This window comes from Copadichromis virginalis, linkage group LG22, assembly GCF_057382275.1.
Source record: "Copadichromis virginalis isolate Kocher_CV1m ecotype Utaka linkage group LG22, C_Virginalis_male_GT1.1, whole genome shotgun sequence".
In the NCBI taxonomy this organism is placed as follows: domain Eukaryota; kingdom Metazoa; phylum Chordata; class Actinopteri; order Cichliformes; family Cichlidae; genus Copadichromis; species Copadichromis virginalis.
The window spans coordinates 30007840-30032279 of record NC_140638.1 but is presented as its reverse complement, the minus strand read 5'-3'; the positions used below and the strand labels follow the sequence as shown (position 1 = coordinate 30032279).

General features: G+C 41.0%; 1 protein-coding gene across 1 annotated transcript in view; it reads right to left on the bottom strand.

Moving 5' to 3' along the window:
* LOC146683630 (CMP-N-acetylneuraminate-beta-galactosamide-alpha-2,3-sialyltransferase 1-like) overlaps positions 1-24440 on the bottom strand; it is a 101280-nt gene that overhangs the window by 37368 nt on the left and 39472 nt on the right. The window contains exons 3-4 of the mRNA XM_085445223.1: positions 8817-9501; positions 5435-5628 (exon numbers count right to left, since the gene is read on the bottom strand). Of these exons, the coding sequence (XP_085301349.1) occupies positions 5435-5628; positions 8817-9107 (485 nt within the window). The 5' untranslated portion in view covers positions 9108-9501. The remainder of the gene's footprint in view (positions 1-5434; positions 5629-8816; positions 9502-24440) is intronic.

Below are 24440 nucleotides of genomic sequence, written 5' to 3'. Positions count from 1 at the left end.
GCTGTAATTTTAAACAAGCACAGACATACCAGGCCACGCTTATTTGCTCTTTATTCCAAATTATTCTCCCTTCTCTTCCCTATTTGTGAACTATAAAACAGATGAAATGTGATTCCAAGTCTTTGTCTAAAATGTACTTCTTATCTGAATTCCCACGCCAACAGGAAGTGGACTTTTGTGGACTGGTGCATTTCAGAAAGATAAGACAACCCCACCCCAAACAAAAAAACGGAGGTTTTAGTGATCATGTGCATCGGCTTATCAATTATACCGCCTTAGAAGAACAAAAACTGTCTGTGAAAGGAAGATGCAAAGGCTGCTTTTATGACTCAAATCTATTTTCCACTTCAATCTGCTGAACAAACATGAGGCTCTAGCAGACAGGCCAGTGCTGTTCAATATTCATAATAATCCATAAAGGAGGCTTTAGAGGATCTGGGTGAAATGCATTGTTTTATTGTTGTTGTTTTTTTTTTTAAACCCTCTGCTTACTGTTCACTAATCAATTCTGATCTGATATAAAACATTTAGTAGGTATGGTATTTAATAAAACTATTTCACAATCTGTAGTGCAGACATTATTGTTCAGAAAAAAAAAACTTTGAATACTGATGAAGTTTTATCTCTTGTAGTTGCAGAGGATAATTCTGATGCAGACTGTAACAGCCTTCAGAGTTGTTAAATACTATTCTGAGAACTCCCTCTAGATAATACAAATCCACTCTCGAGGAATATACATTTCCCACCCCTGCAGCCTTTAGCTTATTCTGAGTCAGAGCTCAACAAGTCTCATTCAAATCCAAACTGCAAAGTGATAAAACAGAATCAGGACATAGCAAAGGCTTCAGTTTGGCATCAATGTTATAGTATTTGTTTAATTCTTTTATGTTTTGTGCCAATTGAAAAGTTGAAAACACATTTGAAGCAAGGTTTTGTCTTTAAGTGGTCATCCTCATCTTCTTCAAGTCATCTTTTAAATTTTGATGTTAATCTGCTTTAAAAAAACAAGCTGTACTACACTTCAGTCTTCAGATATAATAACTATCAATTTGATTTTTCTCCCAAGTTGTTTAAGAATGCAATCAGTGACTTCTCTACTCTGGAGAAACAGCATCAACAAAGTCTGAGCGAGCATGTTTTTTAACCCTTTCATGTACATTCTTGTCATTTATACCTCAGAGAGCAAACTCTGTTGTTTTTTATCTATTCAAATTCCTTCTCTGCTGTGCTGTAATTGATATGTGAGAACACAGAGAGCAACAGACTCTTCTTCTCTTTCTCATCACCGCAAGGCACGGGAGAAACATTATAATATTCAAACTGCATGGTTTTTATCTCCTGCATTGTTGAGGCAATTTACTCAAATGGTTATCTAACCCAGAATGAGGATGTGGGACAGTCAAATCTCTAGCCCCACCTTTCTTTCTGGAAAGCTTCACGGCAGAGCATAAATGTGTGAGTGAGACAGGACTGATGAGTGCAGTCGGCAAATCAAATACAGAGAGAGAGATATGAGTCATGAGAGAAATCAGTAAAATAAAAACTAAGTGCATCTACTCTTTTAAAACAAGATCACAAAGACACATACTTTATGTGTGCCAAATACTGCAGTTCCTCTAACGACCACTTGAGCCTCTGTGTCTCCAAACGTCATAGATGTTAAAATGAATTTCCAACTTAACAGTATTAAAATCTGTGTTTACAACCTGACAAAGAATAAAACGAAAACACAAAAACAAACTTGTTTCTATGCTTTACTCCTTTATATGTATGTTATATGTATGTTGGGTGTTTGGTCCAATTAATAGACAATAGCATTTAGCAGGTTAGCAAGTATCAGTGTCTGTGTAATGGACCCATAAAATTTTTTGTTGCATTTAGTAACTAAATGTTCATCTAAATGCAGCCACTTTTGTCATGGCGACTATGTCCATCTTTTATATACAGTCTATGGCAATAATAAGATAGATAGAGAGATAGTAGGGCTGGGCGATAAATTCATATCTCGATATTTTTTATCTGGATGGCGATATACGATATATATCTCGATATATTTTTTTAAGCCATAAGGTAAGAACACAAAGAGAGTTCTTAGTCAAAGCTGTGTCCCAGATGTCACACAGGCACTTTTATTAACATACAGCGTAGATGTACATGAAGAAATTACTCAAAAATAATATTATTAAATAATAATGCTCCATAAATAAAAGAAAACAATGTTGTTTTTGTGCATAACAAAAAGCTCACAATTGTGCAGTCAAAATGTAAACTAAAAGACGCTGAGCATAATAACAAAGACAGATTTCACAGCTGCTCTATTCCCATGTTCTACTGTGTGGCTGACAGCCTGGAGTTTGAAATCTGCTTCGTAACCGTGTCTTTTAACAGGTGCCATTTATGGCCATAAGCGCACTGTCGTTTTTTGAGAAAATGAAAGGATTTTAGGCCATGCATGTCGTTAGCACGGTTAGCTCGCGGTTGATGGCGTGCAGCCCCACGCACGGGCGATCCGCGGTAACTCGTTAACGGAGATTTGTCGTGTCCATCTTGTCGTTGCCTGCAGGTGAAGTGATGGGGGAGGAGGAGTTGTGTTCAGTGAAGGAGAGGCGAGGCCCAGTAACGTTGCATAGAGACAAAAGTGGACGAAAGAGAGGCAAACTTGTGGCTCCACAAGTATAATTATAACGTAACATAGACTATATCGATATAAACGATAATGTCATATCTTATATCTTGTATGAAAATATATCGATATTTTTTAAAAACTCGATATATCGCGCAGTCCTAAGAGACAGATCATTATTAATCCATCGGGTAGGTTCCTCTGGGGAATTCGGTTTCCAGTAGCAGAACACCGATAGAAATTTGCATAGTAAAAGTTTTGTTAAGCTGAAAATTTTGATAGTTAACTGCAGTACTTTTGTATCTTCTGTGGCGGTAAATACTGGTTGGACTGAACAAGCAAGAGCTGCTTTTGTTAAAAGCAGCAAACCCCTCAGTTCATTTTTAAATCCAGGGAAAGAAAAGACATCTGACGAGGCAATAACAGTAAGACAAGGATGCCTCCAGGTTAATAAATTATGAAATGAAAGAACAAAGACAAAATTAAAAATGATAAAACATCTGGCACATTTAACCAGGTTCCTGGGCCGACTTTGATTTGTTGTACCGGCAAAGTAAAAATTATTTTAGGGGCATAACCAGGAATGATGACCTAAATATTAGAAATCTTTCACTGCCTTAATATTCTACCTCTATATCTATAGATCTATCTCTAAATATAGAGATGAGTTTAAAGAATGCCAGATTCTCACATTCCAAGAATACACACTGAGAACAAGACCTCATAGAGTCAATGGTGCACTCAGCCCTGAGCAGACTTCTTTCAGTATTATCTCTAAATTAAATGGGAAGCATATTTTGGCTACAGTGTTTTCTAATCATTTTACTGCACGACTTTCTGCTCTATTTGAGTTTGTCGTAGCAGTAATTAGCTGGAAAGAATATATTCATACGATATAGGGAAATAAGTATAGTTAATATTTTAATATTATTTTGAACTTATGAAATATCTAAGAAGTAGAGTTTATTATTGAAATATACATGTTGCCTCAGTGTTGGGATGTAGGCATGCCTGATGTTCTTTATGGTAGTCATAACAACAACCAGCCACTTGAAAGGCAAAGTAGCTAAGCTTCAGTTAGCAATCATTATTATTGATGCCAGCTGCCAGCAAACTTTCTTCTTCTACAACTAATAGACTGGTTATAAATGATGGATGAAACTACAGTGTGGGCTTCAAAGCAGAAGCCTTCTTGTTAGAGTGCAAAATTTAAACCCTGTCTGATATATTGACCTTGATATTTAGCTACTTGCTGATCCATTGGTGTCTGCAATTATAACAAGCGATAAATGGGATTTTAAAAAGTAAAAAAGAGAAGGGAGAAACACCCTTCAACCATGTAATCTGGGCTGATATTACACATTTTGTCCACCGGGGGCACTCTGCAACTTGGCATCACACATGTTTGGAAACGCACAAACAAGGAACTGATCCTAGCAGAGTCAGGGAGAACGTAAACAAGTACTCCACAACTTCTTGTGACAATAAAATACCTTTATTCTGCACCCCCATATTTCTATTCTTAACTAAAAAAAACCCAATAAAAATACAAATAATTTCACATAAAAATATTTAGAATGTCTGTTTATGTTTTTGACAGCTGAAAGATTTTTAAAGCACCAAATATCTGTATCATTTCATATATAAGACAACACATTTTATCGTTCTAAAATATAAGTGGTGATCTCAGTAAAATAGTAAATGGCAACAGAACCTAAATAAATCCAAAAAAAATGTAAGCAAGTTATTCATTTTTCAAATTTACACTAGTCTGTAGTTAGTAAGCTACTGCATCTACTGCGGCTGTTTAAAGCTGTGCTCATCTTTACTTTCCCTGCACTGCCTGTAAGCACACCTCCTCACACACCACATATCATATATGGAGTGGTGCTGACAAAAGACAGATGGAGCAAAATAATATTAATCTAGTCAATATTAATCAAATGTTCTCTAACCACGAGTGCAATAAAAGCAAATATTGCCTTGAACATAATGAAAGGGAGTGAAAGAGAGAGCTAGAAGCGTCATCATCTGAGCTCTTCAGTTACGTTGGAATACTTAACCACAGTTTGCAAATAAATCAAAAACTACCGTAAAAATGAGAAGAAAAGCTTTTGGTATCGCAGGTATGAAAAACCTCCAAGCTACTGAACCTTCAAAATGACCTTCCTCCGTGGTATGTTAGCTCTCTTACTCCAAGCTAAAGCATGGCACACTTAAAGGCAGAGCAAGAAAGAACTGTATCAGTCGCACATATCGACCTGTCCCAGATACCCAGTGTTTTTAGTCAGGAGTGGAGCCAGTAGGCAGTAGGCCATATTATTAGTCAGATAATTCCAGGGTAGAGACATCCAGCTCAGTTCAACCATGGTGGGCTGTGATGCTGGGCCTCCACAGAGGGTAAAGCTGCTATTGTACCAGGCTGTAATTATACTTTTTAATGTTGTTTGGTTGGGAATTTTACATGGAAGTCTTGCTTTTGGAATCATCCTCATGTGCCCATTAGGGGAACTGCAATTTTTGACATTTGTGTGGCAGTTTTCAGCTCAGAGGTTGCCGCTTGCTTTTCTTTCTTCTTGTTTTTTTGTAATTCTGATGTCTAACGACAGGCTGCACTGGCAGCTACCTTGCCCTCGTGTGATGCTTTCATAACATGAACTGACTTGTGAAGCTTGAAAAATTAAATTCAACTCTTAAATTCACTCTGCCCAAGCAGAGTGAAGCAACAGATCCACAATTCAATTTTCACAGTGCAGAGTAAATAGAAGTGAGAGCTTCAAAATCAAACCTCTGATTGACGTGTTTACTGACCTTATGATGAAATCACTAGAGTCGATGAGGCCACCGTAATGGGACCCCTTCAGGTTCCCCGAGTTCCCCACGACGGCGCAAGTCCTGCAGCGCTCGGGACCGGCATCCATGTAAAGCACCTCATCGGGGATGACTTGGAACAGCTCCTCCACCACTTCGTTGAAGTTGGCCGGCTGCCTCTCTGACTGCAACCACTGGTGACAGAGCACATGCAGGCCTCAGAGACAGACACACAGCTCCAGGGCCACTTTAAGTAGAAGTGATTGAACAAGGGCAGTGGAGCTCAAGACACCGAGCACATTTCTGAAAGAACCTGAGGGGCGGCTTAGCTCCGTCTGCGGGGGCTCTTTTGGCCCTGCTTTCTTCTGGCAGCTTTGAACTCGGAGAGTCAGCAAATAAGCGCAGGAATGTGCGTGTGCTGTCTGCTGAATGGATACAGGACATTCTACATCAATCTAATTTTAAAGCATGGCTTTGGATACATGTGGTTCAAAATTTTCATTCAGCCTTTTCTATCATATTTAAACAACAGTGCAATAAGGTTTTAGGTGGACAGCAGGCAAGTTTAGAATATGCAGCAATTGATGCAGGAATTACATTTAGCTGTGTAACATGTAAATTGTGACAGCTCCTTGGAGAAAAGTGCTCAGATGCACCTTATGGTCATGCCCTTGCCTTGGAGCAGAGCAGGCCACACCATCTGGCCGGGCAACCGTTGATATGTGATGCTTGCCTCATCAAGCTTCCTGTGAGAAGCACTTTCTGGAATGAATAGTGACAGGAGGCAACCTTGCAGTAATTTGCCTATTCCTGCCTCTAATTGGACATGGTGTGAGGTGAATGTGGGAATACTGGATGCCTTCCACACAAAGGTAGGATCATTTCTGTGAATAGCTCTTTCTGATTTAGAGAGCTGCAGTTTAATGATGACATATAGAGAAAGTAAACTATATATTGGGCTGGTACATAAGTACTTATGTAGATGGGGCAAGGGATCCATAAAACACTAAGCGCCATGGTATCCAGCGACCGTGGATTCCTTTTTATGTTTGCTGCGTTTTATGTTCCCCACACGCGACAGGCCAAATGTAGGGGGCGTGACATCCATTAAGCTTTTTTTCCGGTGGAGAGAAAATGGAGGTTGATATGGGGGAAATCTCAGTAAATAACAGTAAAAAAAAAAGTGGATTTCCTGTCACTCTGCATCCAAGGGCTTCTACTCTCAGGGGGCCATTTAGTCAGTGATGCCCAGCAATCACACAGGTGACAAAATCCATCTTGGAAGAGGCAGAGATAACAATTCCTCTGCTGACTGCCATGTCAAGTCATGGTGCTCATGTCAAAACAAATACATTATGTTTAGTCTGACACTAGACAGTTGCCAGATGGAGACTTCAGTGACTTGAAAAGACTGGGATGCACTGAGTTTTCACTGTTACAGTAATAGTAAGATTAAACAGAGACTTTTATGCTTTGTCTCATTTCCTCTCACGCATATATGTTACAGCGTTGGATGCTCATCTTAAGTGTGGCCAAGATTTCAAATGAGGTTGATTTTTTCAATTCTTATCTCCATATGATGTCAGTAGAAAAGGATTTACAAAAAATAGTAAAACATGTTCTGCTGTTTAGAGTAGGGCAGCCCATTCAGAGGAAAGTTGTCACGAAGCATTAGCCAAACCTTTTCTGAAATGAGGTCCTGCACCTCACACTTTTTGTCACTTGCAGTGATGAAAATGTTATAATTTTGGTGAAATATTAGTCAAGTTAGTGAACTTCAAATGTTTGTGATTTGGGAACAGAGCCATGCGAGATAGTTGCGTTCCTTGTGGTTTGTTATTACAAGGAAACAGACATACAGTGTTACCGATGTTTTTGTTAACTTTCTAGCAACAAAGTCACTAAAGTAAAGCTTTCTGAAAGCTCTTGTAAAAGTTTACTGCTAAACTAGTTTTATGACTGTTTAATTGCCTACAGCAGGGGTGTTAAACATAAGGCCCGGTGGCCAGAAAGGGCCCGGTTTGAGCTCAAATCTGACCCACTGGATGGGTTTGGAAAATGTGAAATATTTTTTAATATGTTTTACAACATTTACTGATAATTAAGTTATAACCTTTAATACCACACCAAAGTATTTACATTAACGATAAACAATTCTGCTATTTTTTTAACTACTGACTATAAAAATTGTTTTTTTTTAAATGGGTATGGCTAAAAAAATAAGAAACAAGGGACTTTCTGTGAATTAGCAGAAACTGTTTCATATTTACCGGACAGTGAGAGCAATGAGCTACCAGAACTTTGCAATTTAAGTCCAAAGAGTCATGTTGGCAAATTTCCTTTCATTTACCTCAGCAACATTTCTTTATCATGTAGAAAAACTGACATGTACTGTTAAAAATTTAACTTCTTTTCCTTATAATAAGATATCTACATGTATATTTAACCTTCTTTACACTGACTTCACTGGTCCCGGTGTCCTGCAGGGGAATCAAAATTTGATTCCCCTGCGTCGGGAGCATGTGTTGGGCTCTCCAAATCACAAACAAACAGGATCTCACATTCTTGATTTTTAGTTCCCAAACACTTCTTATAATGACTTATTACTCCTGAAACTTTGGAAGTTTTAGCTCTTTAAACAGTAAAGTTACAGGAGGATACAAATAATTATCAGGCAAAATGTCCTTGGTTTGTTGAAATAATCCCATTGAATACCACGTGAGAACAATAAATGTATGATTTTCTGTTGTAACGCTCAACAATGCAATGCAACAACACTCATTTTTCACTTTTTTACAAAACTAAAACATCACTACATTCACGTCTACTTGACTGTAATGGAGGCGGAGTAAACTGGATCCGCCTCCCTGCTCAGCGAACGCTCCCGACGCAGGGGAAACAAATTTTGTCGGGGACACCATCCTCGGTACAACATCGGCTCACTTAAGTGGCCCAACACTAAGGCCTACAATGGAGTTTGACAACCCTGGCCTAAAGTGTGATGGAGACAGATTCCAGTGAGTGAACAGTTAAAGCATCTTTTACACTTTCAAGTCATGTATGGAAAATGTCTCTCGTTATCTACAGATTCTCTGGGAGAGAATTTCCATATTCTCCATCTTGCTTGTTAAATATGAACAAATTGTGCGTGGGAGTTTGCTTCACAACTTGATCCTGGTAAGGACTTGTTTGAAACAATCAATGTGGCAAACACAAATGTGTCGTGGGAGCATTACAGCAGTGTGTAAACTCTGTTCTTTATTCATGATCTTTCCTTTTCAGCACCTCACCTTCTCTCGAATGCTGAATGTGCTTTTTTATTACCAATCTTGTGTAGAAACAGCATTGCAAATTCCCCCCACACACATCCCCTGAATCTTACCTGCCACCACTTAAAGGTTTCATCCGAGAGGGCACTGTTCTCTCTGGTCATCAGAGGGTGGATGGACTGATTAAAGCGTTCGGCGAACCACGGGTCATCCTCCAGCTCTGCTATGCACTGACGACAGGCACACAGCCCTTTGGAGAAGAAGTTGTCCGACAGGCGAAATGCGTACTTAAAGAAGTAGAGTGAAGGGTCCCGGAAGGTATAGCTGAACAGGAAAGTTGTAAATGTAATCACACAAAAAAGGAGAGCAAAAGTCCTGATTTTCCTGACTTTGAGCAGAGGCATGTTGTCGATAGTCAAATTCCGCTTGTGGGAAACTCCGAGAGCGCAACAGAAAAAAGCAGCATCACGATAAATCTAGAGTCCAAAAGGTATGAGAAAAGAGCAAGCCCATTGACCACATGGTACAGGTGACTCAGATGTGTCAAAACACGGCGTCAAAATGACTTGCGATTATTTTTCAGACAACTCGGGGTTTCAGTCAAAAACGTCCTTAATTAAATCCATCAATGTGACTTCTTTGCAGATTCCTTTCAAATCAAAGGAAGATAAATCTGCTGTGTGGTTCTTCCAGCCTGGTGGTCCCAGGTTTATGAGTGTAAATCCGATTTACTGACTGCTCTGATGTTGACTCTTTGAGGTCAGTGACTGTTGTGTCATCCATTGTTTAATAATCCACCTAGAAGGCAAATAAAAGGACATTGTGTAACATCGACTTCTTGAATTCCCCCAGCTCACTGACAAACCACTTAAGCGTAGGGTTAGATTGCATTTTATGCTAAGAAAGCCTAGAATCACAGATTACAACATGTTACCCTTAAAATCAAGTTTTTTTTCCACCATTCTGGCCTTACAGTACCTGTATCATAGGATATCCATTTGTGTGTCAAATAGGAGAATTCCATACATAGGTTTACAGGCAAACCTAATACTAACCCTAATCCTAACCACCTGCGGTCTCAAGGCTGGAGCCGAACAAAAACACCCTGATAACGACTGTGTTTAGTCTGTTCTTCCCATTCCATGCAAGGCCACCTGGATTGGCTGGAAGACTGTTTACTTAGCCTAGCAGGGTGAAGGACACTGTCTCTGCCGAACTCTGGACACGCACACACATACATCTTATAAATCTTATCCCTTCCGATGCTGACGGTGGATCAAGGAGACCAGCGCACAGGCTGCAGGCCCGGATGTACTGTCTCAATCGGCTGTCTCTCACCTTTACCCATCCCTGTTGCTTGTCATGTGTTTCTTTGGTGCATTAAGAGTTTTTTTCATGTGCTATGTGCAGAGGTGTTTTTTTCTGTTCTCAAACTGATCTCCCTATTGGAGCTCAGTCTGGGGGGAGTTATTTTTTTCTCTTTCCTCATGTGGTGCATTTTTCCATTGTTATACCTCTCTGACCTGTCTTCCCCATGTGATGTTTTGTGTAATGTACGTATGGTCAGAGGGTAAGATGGCGCCGCCATTGCGTGCAATAGGTCGGCAGCCTTATGAAATTTCCCCTTGTGGGACTAATAAAGGTATATCAAATCAAATCAAACACATTGCCAGAAAGCTGGTGGCTCAGTACACATCACAACACACATTCTTCAAAGCTGGCTTCTTGTAATTTCACAGCACTAACAGTTCCAAGAGGAGACTGTACTGCAGTACAATTTGCAAGACTGTGAAAAATGTTTTCTTTATTGTTCTGTTGTTGCCAAATTACACAGGATGCATCAAAGTCTTTTAGCTCTTAAAAAAGACCATCATCAAAAACCATAAATGTCTTCAGCAAAATCATATCAGCTTTTCTGGAATGAAACAGGAAGCAACCGTAATCCCCTTTTTCATCCCCCCACTCCCCTGTGGCATACATAAAAAGACAGACTGAACATAGAAATCATTGACTAACTGGAGAATAACTACTTTTTGGTTGTAAAACTCCAGTACGAACAGTCACGCTGCTGTTTTCATCCATGTTTCTTTGCAGACATTAGTATTGCAGTTTTGCACTTGCCATCAGCCACATTAATTAGGAATATCAACAATGAACTAGCTAGCTACCTAGCAACCTGGCCGGTTGGCCAGTCAGCTGGTAAAACACGAGAAACACGAGACAGGAAAACCTGGAGTCTGCTAGTTAGCATCGGGGAAACATTTAGATAAAAAACAACTACCCTGCTACTTCCAAAGGTGGGTTACCAACAGCAAGACCTGCTTGTCGGTACTACCATGCACTACCGGATACTACCATGCGAGTGGCAACATCAAGGGTTAAAGCAGGATTAAAAATAATTCTTAGACTTCAAAATGCACAACCTAAAATCAGGGGCAACTGCCATCATTTATATACCGTCTTTGAGACCAGAGCATAGCTAGTTAGTTGGGATAAGCTGACAGATAACACTTTGGTGATATTTACTCATCTCAACAATCCCATTTTGATGTCAAAAAGGCATCAAGGTACAGATGCATGGGGACAAGTGTTCGGTTGGCCCTAGCTAATTGGATTTGGTGTTAAATCTTCTTTTTCTTTTATAATTAGACACATTCACATTCATTCGTCTAGGCAAAATAAGAATATTCCCTTCGGAGGGTAGATTTATGGTGAAACTTCACTTTTAAGGAGACAGCAGATCAGCACATCATTACATCATTGTTACAACATTAGTGGTTATTTGCTTCTCCAGCTAGTTTGGCCTCTTCCTTTAGCTCTGACCACACTTTCAGGTCATGAGTCCACTGTGATGGTTGCAGCAGCTAACGTCTGGATTAACTTGCTTATTTCATGCCCACAAGAAGTGGGCAACTTGCTGTCACGGAGTTGACCAAGAACACCTCCGAATATCAAAGTATTCTAGAGTCAAATGTGAGGTTATCTGTCTGGCAGCTAAAGCTTGGCCAAAATTGCCTCGTGCAATAAGACAATGATCCCAAGCACAGGAGCAAATCTACAACAGAATGGCTGAAAACAGAATCCAGGTGTTAATCCAAGCAAACCTGATCAGGACCATTAGAAAGCCCTACATAACAAACATCTCAAAGAACTGAAGTAACGCAAAAAAGAGTGGGACAAAATTCCACAACAATTTGAAAGACTAATAAAGTCATGCGGAAAATGATTAACTTAGTGCTGCTGAAGGTTGTTTTACAAACTACTAAATCATAGAGTGTATTTGGTTTTTCACAGGACTGCTTAGAATCCCGTGAAATGTTCTGTTTTGCATGGCTGTATAATGTATGGTTTCAAAACTAGTGGTTGAACAGAATAAAAATCTGAAAGTCTTTTTTTTTTTTTCCAGAAGGATCAGAAGGGCTTCCCACTGTCCACAGGCCTCTAGGCCAGGGGTCTCGAACTCCAGGCCTTGAGTGCTGGTGTCCTGCAGGTTTTAGATGTGTCCTTGTCCTCCAACACAGCTGATTCAAATGGCTAAATTACCTCCCCAACATGGCTTGAAGTTCTCCAGAGGCCAGTTTTAGATAACCACAGGATGATATCTAAAACCTGCAGGACACCGGCACTCAAGGCCTGGAGTTGCCTACCCCTGCTTTGGGCCAATACCCAGAATACACACTGGATAATCCACAAATCCCAGCAAAATCAAGACCAAAAAACCCCTAAAAAGCAAACACAAAGAAGAATTTGACCACGGTAATTATTTAGAGAAACTGTGATATAATATGACAAGCCCTGTGTTAAAATTCAAATACATTTACAGCATGACATGTAGTGTCAGTGAAAGCGTACTCAAACTGCTCCATGAGGGGTGTCTGCTAAAAATAGTTGGGAAGCAATAGTAAAAACCACGTTCAACCTACTACGGAGCCTATAGAGTTATTCAGAAACACACTGCTGATAAAATTTCCAGAATATCATTAAGTATTTTTTGGAACGTGGCTTTTCTTGACGCACAAAGCAGGCAGACCTCCTGGGGTTTCATTTCCAACATGAAAAGGCCACCTCTGCCTTTATCCAGGGCCCGGGCTTCATTGTGATGTGCAGTGGTGTTTAGGATTCCACAAATACCTCTATATTTAGGTAACAGCAGATTCACACTGGTGATAAAATGCATTCATTGCAATGCAGGTCAAAAAAGACATCAGAAAAATGAACCCTAGAAAACATGCAACCTACCCTTTGCTCTCAACAATTTCAGAGCAAGCCTGCCATATAGAAGATCTGTGGGAAACTCCATTACAACGAGAGAAATTGCAGGTCTTTCCTGATTAGAAATTGATCAGGTCATTCAAATTCCACCCTGGAGGGAAGCAAAGAGGATTGGGTTTAAGACTGCCTGAAAAAGACTACACAGCGACACAGCTTGCCTGTTGATTTCATTCTCGCTATCGGAGCAGGAAAACAAACTGTACAGGCATTTATCTGCTGCACTGACACAGACCAATGCACAGGCAGGCTTAGAAGTGATCCCGTCTGCTGTTTGAGAGTCAGTAACTCACGGCGCAACACACATTTGCATAGAGCCCAAGGTTGGTTATTGTCAAAGGCAGCAAGTTTGACAAGGATACCTGGGGACACATCAATGAAGAGGCCTACTTCTATAAAACAAGCTGTTGACTCCACTCAGTTTGAAGCTCTTTGGCATTAAGGGTGCAGGTAGATGGGAGAGTGAGCAGAATTTATTCTCAAACAGGTGGCGCCTCCCTGCTTTTGACAACACACAGACTGTCATCTCGCTCCTCTGACCTTGTCCGACTGAAGGCTGGCAACCCTGCGTTGATCAAAGATTGCCAAGCTGAGACAGCAAAGCGTCTGTTCACACTTCACAGACTCCAGGGGGGTTTAGGGAGAGAGAGGGAGGGAGAACGAGATGGGGTGGCAAACAGTAAAGGGGGGGGGGGGGGGGAGTGCACCCCCCCCCCCCCCCTAATCTTCAGTTCTGAGAAGTCATCAACTTTGCAGGGTGTAGTTACAGTAAAGTGTTTTCAGTTTGTGTTCTGTGGAAATAGTTTTTTCTCTCCAGCTTACCTCTGCCACAATTTTAGAAATCAAAATTCTGCAGTTTTTAAACTCCTTTGTATTATATAGTTGAGAAAGGTATCTGCTGAGCTGTGAACTTGCTGAGTTAAACCAAGCCTCTTAGTTGGAGTTAACTCTCAGAAGTGCTGCAACCACTGTTTCAATGTCATTTTTACATAAAAATAATAATATACTTGCAATGTGGCACACTGCCAGACTGAGTGAATGGGTAATCTTTTCATGTAGGATGGAAAAATCTCCCCCCTTGTGTTGCAGAACAAGAAAAGTCTTCATTCATGGGACACTTTATAAAATTAAATGCCTGATTGTGTCAAATTTAAATAAGTAATCCTAATTTACAGCAACATTGTCTAGTCAACAAAACATCCATCCAGCCATCATTTTTCACAACATAAAATAATGTGTGTTTGATTGCACACGATCTGATATCCCTCTGTTGGTGTCGTTCCTGCATCATGTTGGTCCTGGATCAATATTGCATCACATTGTCAGCTTTTAGTTAGCCAAGAGGTGACATAATGCTGTAAAATGCTGTCACAAGGAGACTAACATGTGTAACCTAAATTTAATAACCTAAAAATCTTCAACCTTACCATTTGTTGTAGAATATTTTTGTATAAACAAAGGTATTCTTTCCCCTCCATGTCCCAAAGCTATAGCATCACAGCGATGTGTCTGGTAAGCTGCCATGCTGATCAAATACAAATTAACTCCTTACAGTTCCTGTTAGATCTATCATCACCCACTGATTTCTGGATTTTATAGCAAAAGGCATAGCGGTTCTTTGAAACCAGGAACTGCTAACTAGTGAAACCAGTGATCATTAACGATATCAGTAATCATTCATCAATGTTACCCCAACTTTAAAAAAAATATAGTGATATCCAAGTCCCAGCCTGACTGCAAACTAAAAGTCAAACCCAAACCCACCTGATTCTAGTAATGCTTCAATATTAAAAATATCAGTTGTTTTAACTTAAATATGAAGTGATTAATTTAGACAATAGTGAGCGTCACATTTCAACGCCTTCCTCTGTGGTTTAGTTGGTTTCTTTTTGTTGCACCTTCTGTTTCAAGAATCAGTTTTTCTTATTTACCAGTCATTACTCTAGGTTATGTGTGGGTGGGGCAGTGTGTCACCACCACTGCTGCAACTGTTGATCATCATGATTAGTGGACCAGGCTCCAGTAACTACCCTTTGTTTATAGAACGTTGGCGTACACCCTTTGCCTCACAGTCCTCCCTCTAGCTCTCCTTACAAGTCGGCCACTTGTCCCTTTCGATTTGAAATACTGTCAGACTTTTAGTAAATGGTAAATGGTAAATGGCCTGTATTTATATAGCGCTTTTCTAGTCCCTAAGGACCCCAAAGCGCTTTACATATCCAGTCATCCACCCATTCACACACACATTCACACACTGGTGATGGCAAGCTACATTGTAGCCACAGCCACCCTGGGGCGCACTGACAGAGGCGAGGCTGCCGGACACTGGCGCCACCGGGCCCTCTGACCACCACCAGTAGGCAACGGGTGAAGTGTCTTGCCCAAGGACACAACGACCGAGACTGTAGCTTAGAAACACATAGGAGTACAAGAGTGGCTCATTTTATAACACATTCTTTACCTGCTTAGTTAAGCTAAGATAGCCCAGTATCATGTGGAAAAGCCCAATGTGGCAACACTGAAGCAGGGAAGATGTGTCCACATCACAGGCTGTATATAAAAGACAGGCGTACTGTTTTGTGGATTTTAAAGCCTTGGTGTTGGCATTTTGGCAGCATTCTTCTTGCTATTTTGAAGCCAGAAATGACCAGTGTTGGTTTAGCTCTCCAGAGAGTAGAATTCTAGCTTATCAGCTCATGCTAGCAAACTTGGTTAGCAAGCTGCATTCTTAAACTGCAGTAGTGCGTCACATATATATGCAAATCTGTGCCAAGCTACCGAACCACATTTTCTTTGACTACCTGTAACATTAAATCAAATATCTCCATTAAATATGATTAAAATGATGCTACACTGAAATTCCCCTACTATACAACTGATAAGCTATTTTATAAGGCCATTGAAATAAACCAGCTCAATGCACGAGTTAATCTTTTGGAGGTATTTTATCTGTCATACTAGCTAACAAAGCTAGAAAATTCAGACAAGTAGCATATCTCACAATTTGATGGTTGTATAAATTAATAACATAACAATACTCATCAATTTTCTTTCTGCATCCACTGTTACATTATATCATGTATTTTTGGAATTAGCACACATAGAGCTTTCACTTTAGAACCACAGCACCTTACCAAAGGATAGTAGGGAAACTTTTTTGCTGACCAACGCTAGACTCCCACTGTGTACCCAGAATGCCTTCTGTTCCAAATGAATGATGGGGCAGCATTTCTTCATGCAGGGCCGCAGCCGATCTCTACATGGTCAAAAGAAGAGCATTTATAACGTGAAACCCATCTGAATGGCAAAATGCCTTTACTCTCAACAACACGTACAGCCAGTGATGATACATAGTCCATGTCTGAAAAGGGCTTTATAAACACTTATTGTACAAATATAGGAGCCTACCAGCTCAATTATTTAATAAAACAACATTATAACAAACCTAAGTGTAAGAAAACCTCTTTTATCATCAGCATTCAATATCCCAAAGTGCACCAGACAGGATGAATAAGAAAAGCTGTTTAAAGCAACCAAGAAGAAATCCAGAGGGATTTTCTGTGAAATTTCTGCTTCATAACTAATAATACCTCTCAGTGAATAAAAAAATGAAACAGCTCCAGATTTTACATTTGATGGCATCACATCTATGAGTCTTCATGTTCTGGTCTCTGCCTTTGATGGAGAGTATTTCATTTTCACAGTTATTGACTTTCAGCTCAGTGCTCTATTTTAATAAAAGGGGGGTTATGGTTATGTTTCTTGCTCTAGCAGATAAAGAGGATTCCAGGGTCACTGAGGGATTGAACAGTGAGGGCAAAGTCTTCTGAGGTGATTTGAATAAGCTGAGAAATGTTTTTGAGGTCAGTTCACACATGTGAATGGAGCATGGGATCAGTTGGTAGATAACTGAAGCTAAATAACTGGTGAAAATTTGCCAGCTGGAATTTACTAATACTTTTTTTTTGAAAACTTCAAAGCATGAAAGTTTTAAGACATATCCTTTTTCATTGTTTGGCAAATTAATACTGAACTGAAGACTGATGTTACACTTTATTTTTAGTCAATATCAGCATGTTAGCTTAACACATACACTGGAAAAAGTCAAACAGGTAGCCTTAAAGTTTAATCCTAAACACTTTACATCATCTTTATTTTATTCATACAAAAAAGAAGTACAAAATAAAAATATGCCCGTTTTCTTTAGCACCCACTTTGGTTTTCTTCACTTGTTATTCAAATTGTCACCTCTCGCCAAGGAGGTTATTTTGCTTGTGTGCGTGTCATTCTGTCTTTCACATTAGCTTGAAACGCTTTAAATGAATTCTAAGAAAACGTTAGGCTGTAGATTTGGGTCATGTTAACAAGCCATTAAAGTTTATAATAAAGTTTTCAAGGTCAACTTCATGATTAATTGGTCAAAAAGCAGCAACTTTATACAAGCGTGGTGTGTATTGTCAACATATAGAAAGTACTGTATAAAGATTAAAAACATCAAGTCACACTTGATCTTTAACCTCTCAATCAATGTCAAATTGATCATAAAACAAACTTTACTAAACAATGAAATGAATGCTACACATATACTAAATAAATAAAAAATAATTGTACTCCAAATGATCTCAAGCATATGAAAATTGGTTTCAGGAAGTAAGCAAATAAGAAAATAAGGAAAGCCTGCACTTTGCACTTGTTTTTACTGGACTGCAAACTACTTAAAGTGCATTTCGAAAGAACAAAGAAGTAAAAATATATACAATAGTATTTCCCTAAAAGCTAATGCTGCCCAGAGGTGTGTTTTACATTACATTTTATTCTGAGGTGTCTACCCAAACCAATTTTGGGGAGTTATTTGAACCTAACCCTAACCAGTCATCAGACTTATCTGCCTAAATCTATCAGTTTTAGACAGCTCTAAAACCTTTCAATGCCAACATACAGGTTTGTCAGGGATTAAGAGAAGGGTAGAGAGAAGTAAAACATTACTTCTAGTACTAATAGAGTCTCTTCTGGCGGTCTGACAACTGCTCAGAGCCAGAAATAATCCAGCAAAGCACAACATGAAACTTTTTTTTTTCCAATCTGTGCCAGGTTAAGTTAACTGACTGCTGGCTTTTTATTTAATGAAGCTATGAGAGTAAGATTGATTGTCAAATGCAAATTTCTCACAGAAAGCGTATTTTCCTGAAACCATTCCTTTTATGTGTTCCACTGTTTTCAGGAGGAATCACTAGGTTTACGTCCAGAGCCAACGGCAGTGTAGTAAAGTCAGAAAGTCATGGGATCTGTCGAAAATAATAACACAATATGAAAACTTGGATGTTATTTAAGCCTGAGGTCTACAAGTTTCATAACGTTAATGCCTACATATTATAGATGAAAAAATAGCTGTTTTAAGAATGGTAGATTATATACCACCACCACCACATACACACACACCTCCACTGCTCTTTTGAAAAAAGTATCAAACTTTACATCACACTCCACCTCTGGGCATGTCGCTTCATTTGACTGAAGGTCACTGGGTTTGTCACACTCTCTCACAGTAACTAGAATGTGTAGATTTTAAACAAATAAAGCATCTCACTACTGCACAGCTGCACGCGTGGAAAGAAATGCTCTCCGTGCCCTTGATCTCTCGCAGACTTGTGTAAATGACTGTGACGTGCTTCACTGCTACAAAGCAGCACAGATTCTTTCCATTTACTGTTATGACCCAGGGTCATTATTTGCGGTACGGTGTTGTTATTGTTTGTATTTGTATTCAGTGTTGCTTGTTTCCAGGTGGAGGCCACCGATTGGTGGAGGAAGGAAAGAGGCCAGCTACAAAAGGGGTTGGACTGGGTCGGCGAGGAGACTTCCTGGTTTCCCGTGAGCTGTGTGTCTGGGGACCGTCGTGGTGTGTGACTGCACGGGGCTGCAATATTAATGCTGAAAAAGGGGTTGTACCTGGGCTTGGTAGCTGTAGGGGTGGGAAGCCGTTTTCTTTTATTCCCCTCTTTTCTCCTGTTTCGGGTAGGGAGACAGGTTAGAGAATTGTATTTTGTTTTGGGATCGTGGGAGGTAAGTTAGCTCTGTTTTTCTTTCTAGTGTGTTTTGTTTGTTGTTTTGGCATCGCCCACCCTGAAGCTCGCTACCTGTTCAGTAAATAAATTAACCAACTCTCGTCATTCTGCCGTGGTGTGATTTTTTTTTTGTCGTTATTATGTATCGGGTTTATCTTTTTGTTGTGTTGCACCCCGGCTTCGGGCCGGTGTGTAACATAAATGGGGGCTCGTCCGTTTGAGGGATTTCGGGGTCGTTTGTGTGTAGTGGGGTTCGTGTGGGTGTGTGGGGGTTTTTTTGTGTTTTTGGGGGTTGTTTGTGTGGGTGGCCGCGGATGGAGTTTGATGTGGATAAGTTTGCCGAGGCGCCTTCCTTGCAGCAGTTGAGTCGGTGTCGGAGGGAGGATTTGCTGCTTATTGCGGGCCGTTTTGATGTGCGAGTGCCGGCGGGGGTGAAAAAGGATGATTTGCGACAGCTTGTCACGGTGGCTTTGAGCGAGCGGGGTTTGCTGTCGGGCGTGCCGCTTGTTGGTGGGACGGGCGGGGCGGCTATGGAGCCGTTGGCTCCGTTGTCTGTTCCTCCTGTGGCCGCCCCCTCTGTGGCTCCTCCTGCTCCGGTGGTGGGGTCGTCGGCGGAGGAGCTCCAGTTGTTGCTCCGCATTAAGGAGGTGGAGTTGAGTAGTCACCGGTTGGAGGTAGAAGCGATGCATTTGAGGGTGAGGGCGTTGGAGTTGGAGCGCGGACCTCCACCGCGTGCCCCTGACTCTACGCCGCCCACGCCTGCGCCCTCTGTGCTCCCTGCGCCGCCGGCGCCTGGTCCTGCCCCGGCTCTCCGTCAGGATTTTGATGTTGGGAGGCACATTAAATTGGTGCCGCCCTTTTGTGAATCAGAGGTGGAGTCGTTTTTTCCTGCTTTTGAGCGTGTGGCTGCCGCGTTAAAGTGGCCGGAGGAGGTCTGGGTTTTGCTGTTGCAGTGTCGGCTGGTGGGTAGGGCTCAGGAGGTGTGGGCTAGCCTGTCAGCATCTGAGAGCTTAGATTATGGTGTGGTTAAGGCTGCCGTATTGCGTGCTTTTGAGTTGGTGCCTGAAGCGTACCGTCAGAAGTTTCGGCAGTGTGTGAGGGGGGGGGATCGGACTTATGTGGAGTTTGCGCGCGAGAAGGGTTTGCTCTTTGATCGGTGGTGCCAGGCTAGTGAGGTTAAGGAGTTTGCACAGTTGAAGGAGTTGATGTTATTGGAGGATTTCAAGGGGTGTCTGCCGGAGCGGGTGGTTGTTTATTTGAACGAGCAGAAGGTCGTTTCCCTCGCGAAAGCGGCGGTTCTGGCAGATGAGTTTGCTTTGACGCACAAGAGGGGTTTTTCCCCTCCGTTACGTCAGGGTTCTAGAGTTTTGCCGGAGGTGGGGGGGGGGGGGCGTTCTCCCCCGCTCTCGCGGCGTAGCCCTACGGTGGCCGCTGGGGACCGCCGATGTTTTTTTTGTCATGAGCTCGGTCATCTCGTTGCTTCTTGTCCCGTGCTGAGGGCGAGGGAGGGGGCGCGGGCCGACATTTCGGGGGGGGGGCCGTGCAGTCTTGCTCCGCGGTAACCCGCCCTAGCTTAATGCCGGTTGGCGTCGTTCCGCGGGGGATAGATGAGGTGTTTCGACCGTTTGTTTCGACGGGGTTTTTATCGTTGTCTGGTGATGCGGGGGACTGGGTTCCGATCACCATCTTGAGGGATACAGGGGCGAAGCATTCGGTGGCGCGGCATGGAGTCGTGCCTTTCTCTCAGCAGTCATACTGTGGTTCTGATTTGCTGGTGTGGGGTATCAAGGTGAGTCTTTTACGGTTACTTTGACCTCGTCCTTCGTATCGGGCGCTGTGCGGGTGGGGGTTCGAGATCAGCTGCCAATTGAAGGCATTGATCTTGTTTTGGGAAATGACATTACATCCCCGCCTGCTTTCTTCTTTAACGCCCTTGCTGAAATCAGGTTTACTTTTATTAACACAGCCGTAATAAACCTTTACTCATTTGCCTTGAGTCAGCAGCTGATTATATATCTAATTTTATTGCTGCAAAATTACATTATCCACTCACTTTCACCCTCTCATTGCATTTCCACTGATTACTGCAGACTTTCATTCGTCACATCCTTCACAGCCCTCCATGTACCTGCAGTTGCCTGAAGCAATAAACTTTCTCTGGTGTGTTAACTCCCTGTGAGGCTGCCTTATTCACTTCAGGCTGATGTCACCAAGTACAAACAGAGAGCAGTGCACTTTGAGATGAATCTTCACACCATGTTTCCAAGCAATTCCCTCAGCTCAGGCTTACCATTTTAAATGCCTTAACATACCCCCCCCCCCCCCCCCCCCCACCCCCGTTCCTTTCCCTCCAGCTTGGTTCCAACTACCTCACTCTGACAGTATCACATATATTCTGTGCCACGTTGTGCAAGCTTCTAGCGATATATGATGTTTACACAGTGAAATATTTAAAACTCTGTACTTTTTTTTATGGCTGTACTAGTCAATCAAATAAAAGATGTCTTGTGCAATTTCTCTAAACCACCCCCTCTCCAAGTGTGGTACCTTTGAATACTTGGCTTCTCTACCTGAATTGAAAATAAGCTTTTGTCAGTTCTGAATGTTTTCATGTAGAGAATAAGTTTGCAAAGAGCGACCCAGCAGGCCAGGATGCGTTTGAATTCATTTTTGAATATAAAGTTAAAGACTGTGTCAGCAAGGGTTTAAAGGTTAAATTCATTGACTGATATGAAGAATCAAGGAAACAGACTTCTATAAAGGGTCAACGCTTAATAATCTTTATATCATAGTTGAAAACCAGCCAAGAAAATTTCAGATGAATAAAAGAAAGGCTCATGGATACAGCGATTATACTTTCACCCTGAGCTCAGAGACATTTGGACTCCAGCATGGAACCTGATCTTCTTATTCCTTTTACACCGCTTTCATTCATTTAGTTAGTTCAGGTTTTTTTTTCAAACCTCGGTTTTCTTAGTTGCCATGGTGATTTTACATCCCAGATGAGTCTTGTATTTCCTATTTAAATACATTTGTTTAAAAGTCATGCTGGCTGTAATGAAACAGGGGGGAAATGTGTTGCGTTCTTGTCACTACTAAAAGTTTTGCCATGATACATGCTTCGGTTTATGTCATGATTTTATTTCTATTGGATCTTTTCTTGTTTTTCATTTGTCAAATAAACTTTGGTACCTCAGCAAGTGCAGCAACTTTTAAAAGCTATTTTTGTGTGCGTTATTTTACTGGCACTTCTACTGAAGATTTTTATCATTCAAAATGAGAAAGGTTTTGCTGCAAAATGGAAAAAAAAAACACAAAAGGATCAGAGCCCCTTGTTAAGACCATGCCTTTGTGTAGTGCTGCACAACTTTTAGGCTTAGATTGCTCTTGGCAAATGCTATTCTGATCGCCTGCGTGTTCAAATGGTGATTTAAACTCTTACTTTCTCTCTCTTTTTTTTTTTTGCCTATCCCGTTTGGTTCTTTTGCCATCAGAATTGTTGTCTAAAGGCAAAGAAAGATGCCCAACGGATTTACTTTATCAAATGGACCATCCTAGCCTTGCCGTAATGGTCTATTTGATTCACCTTTGCTTTTATTGTTTATTTTATTTTCATTTGCTGAACACGGGGCAGACTTGACTGGGGAAAAGGAAAGGGAGAAAGAAAGAGGGAAAGAAAAAGAGAGGGAAGAGGGACGGTGATAAAGGGCAAAAACCAACAAAATAAACAGACAAAAAATACATATATCAATTAGGGCTGCCATGGTTAGTCGATTAGTCACGATTACGCCGACTATCAAAATCGTCGACGACTGATTTAATAGTCGACGCGTCGTTTGAAGCTTTGTAAGATCCCAAAAGATGCAGGAATAAGTAGGATTTAAGAGTGTAATAACGGACTGAAACAGAAGATGTCTTTCGCTACTCAGGTTAAACATGATAAATAAGTCACTTAGATAACTTAAAAATGTTATTGTTTGGCTTTTTTTAGTATTTTATTTGTTCCTGAGTAAATCGGTTTGGCTGAGATTAAAGCTGTACGTTTTATGTCCAGTGGATGATGATCTGATTAGTCGACTAATCGCAAAAATAATCGGTGACTAGTCGACTATCAAAATAATCGTTTGTGGCAGCCCTAATATCAATCACCTTGATCACCTGTTGAGAAAGAAAAAAGAGAAAAAAAGCAAAGAAAAAGAGAGCAATATAATAAACAACTCAAGGTAAACGCAAGGATCGTATTTGTGGGTTGAGGATAAGCAGGTGACCATATGCCACGTGGCTGAGAGTGGCTAGCCCGGCTTCGAATCTGTCCCGTGGCCCTTTGCCAAATGTCTTCCCCTTTCTCTCTCCTGTCCCTCTTCACTGTACCCTTTCAAAATAAAACTGTAAAATATTTTTTAAAAAGGGTAATCTTTGGTGATCTTTCACTGAGTATGCTTGTTTTGTTCTTGTTGCTTTTTTGACAGCTACAAGAGTTTTTATTATAATAACAATGTAAGGCGTTTTGCCAGATATAACTGTCACAATGCATTAAAATTTGGGGGGCACTAGCAAGAAAACTGTCAAGATTCAACGTGTGAAGTCAATGCTGCCACACAGGTCCATTGGGGCTGCTGTACACACCCAGTTAAATTGTAAATGAAAAACTAAAGAGCCAAGGATGGGCTGCAAGAGGACAGTGGACAAATTTAGGCACAGTTGGGTTTTTTTACTCAACGTCTTTTACTCAGTGTTGCGTCTATTGTGTCCTGTAATTCCAATTTGACAAATACTGTATACCAAAGAGAAGCCGTCTTCTGATGTTTTAATATGCTGTCACATGCTTGCAAATTGCAGTTGGTTGTACACTACAGGTAAATCTTTCACTAGAACAGAGCCCCATGAAATCTGTTTAACTCCCTGATTGAGGCTTTTGTGCCATTTTGGTGTTTGGAACAATGTGTTTGGCTGTCAAACACAACAAACACAAGTCGATGTTCACTTTAAATATTTTTTCTTTACTCTGCTATAGTGTCATGACACAGAGAAAATAAAACATGAATGTGATAATGAAGCCCCCCATTCCAAAAAACACACGAGGTACAGGTGCACATTTTGTACAAACCATTTGCCCTCTCTAACTCGGTATCGGCCAGCTAATGATTTTCAGATTTGATGAGCTCTTTGTGTAGTAAAAAACAAACTCAGGTAGAGGCAGGCACAGCTACAGCCTCCTGTGAAAATTAGGTTTGATGTTCACTCTCAAATGAAAATCTCTGACCAATTTTGCATGCAGTCAAATGTCGTCCGCTCCCGTCCACGCACGTTAACTGAGAGGTGGACAGAATGTAAAGCAGGCTGTGATTATTGATGTCTGTTGTCAAGCACATTCTGTGTCCAAAATGAGAAGTCTCACTCATT